The sequence below is a fragment of the Acanthisitta chloris genome, unplaced genomic scaffold (assembly GCF_000695815.1).
Source record: "Acanthisitta chloris isolate BGI_N310 unplaced genomic scaffold, ASM69581v1 scaffold39973, whole genome shotgun sequence".
In the NCBI taxonomy this organism is placed as follows: domain Eukaryota; kingdom Metazoa; phylum Chordata; class Aves; order Passeriformes; family Acanthisittidae; genus Acanthisitta; species Acanthisitta chloris.
In genome coordinates, this window is record NW_008666092.1 from 709 (window position 1) to 3,940 (window position 3,232).

The 3,232-nt window shown below is 58.2% G+C and overlaps 1 protein-coding gene across 1 annotated transcript; it reads right to left on the reverse strand.

Moving 5' to 3' along the window:
• Positions 1-531: 531 nt before the first annotated feature.
• On the reverse strand, positions 532-3,225 carry LOC103799637 (potassium voltage-gated channel subfamily V member 2-like; the record flags this gene model as incomplete). Its single annotated transcript, XM_009071974.1, has 2 exons — positions 532-831; positions 2,068-3,225. Coding segments are annotated over 2 exons (1,425 nt in total), but the record flags the coding sequence as incomplete, so codon positions are not given.
• Positions 3,226-3,232: the final 7 nt, after the last annotated feature.

A 3,232-nucleotide genomic window follows, 5' to 3' on the forward strand; every position in this document is an offset into this window, starting at 1 on the left:
TAAAAGTGCTGTTCTCCACGGGCTGCCTGAGCACTCTGCACTCTGCCCAGGCTGGGCTGGCAGACACCCCACGGGGAGAGGGAGGGAGCTGCGTGGGGAGGAGTGAAGATCCAGCCACAGCACAGTCCCCAGGGCTGTGTGTGTGGGTTGGTGCATCCCCTTCCTTGGAAGCTGAGTGACCTCAGGATCCAGCAGCCAACCTGCAGTGAGGGTGCTGGGAACCCTCAGCAGGCAGTGGGGGGGTGTGGGGAGATGCAGTGATGGGGTCTGGGATTGGGGAGGGGAAGTGGAGGTGCCCAGAGGTGATGCTGCTGGGGCAGGTGGGTGTCGTGGTTTAACCCCAGATGGCAACCGAGCACCACACAGCCCTTGGGCTCCCTCCCCCTGTCGTGGTGGGATGGGGAGGAGAATCAGAAAACAGGGAAAACCTGTGGGTTGGGATAAGGACAGTTTAATCACGGAAATAAAATAAAATATGATAATATGTGTAGTGAAATCAAACCCCAAAGGAGCAGGTGGTGCCTGATGCAGCGGCTCAGCACGCAGTGCCCCGTGCCCGTGGGGTCAGCGGCGGTAACGGGGATCGGCTTTCCAGCATTCCGACAGCTTCCGCAGCACTCGCTCCTTCAGGCAGATCCTCCTGGCGAGCTGCTGGGACTGGCTCATCTCGTGGGCCTTCAGCTTGGCGTAGTAGTCAGAAAACTTGTTGTAGAGGATGGAGATGGGCATGCCGTTGAGGATGATGCCGAAGGAGATGCAGACAAACGCCACCATCCTGCCGAGTATCGTGTCCGGCACGGTGTCTCCGTAGCCCACCGTGGACAGGCTGACCTGCGAGGGGGTGGGACAGGATAAAAATCCCTAAAATCCCATGGGACCAGCTCAGCCAGCTCAGCCATGCCTGCTCCAGCAGCCTGCTCAGCCAGGCAGGCCTGGGGAGCCAAGGGAAGGGCGGGCCGAGCCCCAGCAGCAGCAAGAGGGTCAGAGTGCTGCTCCCTCCTCACTCTGTGTGTGTCTCTCCACAGGCAGCCCAGGCTGAGCCTTCCCCAGCACTCCCTGTCTGCCGGAGCTTCCTGCCCCCTCGGAGCTGTGGCTCCAGTGCTTCCTGGCCCTGAGCTGCCCTGTCCAGCAGGAACAAAGCTTTCCTGGAGCCTCCCTCGGTGGGAAACAGGCACTGCCCAGGAATGACCTCCTCTGGGTGAGCTGGGCCAAGGGCTGTGGGTCAGGGTGAGAGCTGAGGCAGAGAGGTTTGGGCTCTGCAGGGAGCTGCACTCCCAGGACAGGCTCGGGCTGGGACGTTGAAACGCTCACACCTGGTGATGTTGCTGAGTGATTCTGCCCTTCCTTGAGGAGGGATGGATTTGGAGCAAGTAGCCTGTGGTGGCCAAGGGGAATTATAAGAGCAGAAGTGTCTGTGAATCCAAATGCCCCTGTAACCTCTCTGGCTCTCAAGTGCTTTAGCTGCTTCCTGTCTCAGAGGTGCTTATAGTGCTCAGCTCAGCTGAGCTGCCGCTCCTGGCACGAGCAGGACAGCAAAATTGAGCAGCGCTGCCCAGTCTGTGTCCTCTCTCAGGGCACAGCTGAGGCACAGTGTGACCACACTCAGCCTTGGGTCCCCCATCTCAGCCCCACAAGCTCTGCCCCCTTGTGCCTCCCCAGCCCAGCCAGGCTGCAATGCTGCTCCAGCCTCAGGCTGCCCTGGGGAGCTCTCCCCACACCCACGGGGGCCAAACCACATCCACCCACGACAGATAAAACCTGGGCTGGGTCACATCTGGGGGGCAAACCACATCCACCCACAACAGATAAAACCTGGGCTGGGTCACATCCCCCTTGCCACATCCCCCAGGCCTGGAGGCTCCCAGGGCACCACCTCTGTCCCACCATCCCACCGCAGCACCAGCTGAGTCCAAACCTCTGATTTCGTGTCTCAGGGCTCTGGGTTTCCCCCCTTTCTGAGCTGGAGGGAAGGCTGGGCCCTTCCTGCCTCCTGCCAGCAGCAGTGCTGAGTGCCCTCAGCACCAGGCAGCCCCACACACCCGTCTGAAGGAGAAGCTCGTGCCTTACCGCTGCCCACCACCACGCGTAGGGGATGCTGGTGAAGTCGGTGCCAGGGACGTCGTGTTCCACCGAGTGTATGAGAGCAGAGAAGGTGAAGACGCCCATGGCGATGAAGAGGAGGAGGCAGCACACCTGCTGGTAGCACTGGCGCATGGTGAAGCTGAAGGCTCGGAGGCCGGTGGAGTGCCGTGCCAGCTTCAGGATGCGGAAGATCCTCATGAGCTTGATGAGCTTGAGAACTTTGCCCAGCTTGCTCACGTTCTCCACCTTGTGCAGCTCCTCGTGGTAGATTGTGTCTCCTTCGTCCAAGTTCTCGAAGAGGAGCTGGATGTAGAAGGGCAGGATGGCCACCAGGTCTATGGCGTTAAATGCTGCCCGCAGGAACTTCTTGAAGCTGGAGGAGGAGATGAGCCGCATGAGGTATTCGGAGGTGAAGAAGATGGCACAGACCATCTCCATCTGCTCCATCCACATCTTGCACGTCTTGTTTTTCATCTCCTCCACTGTGCTCAGTGTCATGCCCACGATGGAGATGAGCACAAAGATGCTTGACATGACAGCAATGATCTTGGCCGGGACAGAAGAGTAAGGGTTCTCAATGAGGTTCCAGACCAACTTCCGAAACTTACCCAGAAATTTGCCATCAAACTGGTTCCCTGAGTCCAGAGGCTCCAGTTCTGCCTCCAGCTCTTTCTCTATTTTCAGGTACTCGCTGAGTTCATCTTGCTTTTCCTCGAACAGGATCCGGCAGCAGCGTTGGGAGTATTTCAGATGGACTCCCCAGTACTCGATTTCCTCCACAAAGTTACTGGGGCACATCTCCTCCATCACCCACAGGACCCCGCTGCGGTAGAAGTGGAAGATGTAGTTGAAAATCGAAGGATCCCTGTCAAAGAAGTACTCGTTCTTCTGCACCGAGTAATCATCGCAGAGCTGCAGCTTCTTCCCAGGGTCTGTGTAAAGGGCCAACTTCCCCAGCCTGGTGATGGGATACTGGGCCAGCACCTTGTAAGCTATGTGGAACAATTTGCCACCCACATTGATGTTGAGCAGGTACTTGTTCCTTTGGATAGGAGTCTCACTCTTCTCCTCATTTCCATCCGCCACGTTCTGCATGGAGCTCCATGGCTTTACCACCCTGTCCTGGGCGAAGGGGAAGTGACTCTCCTCC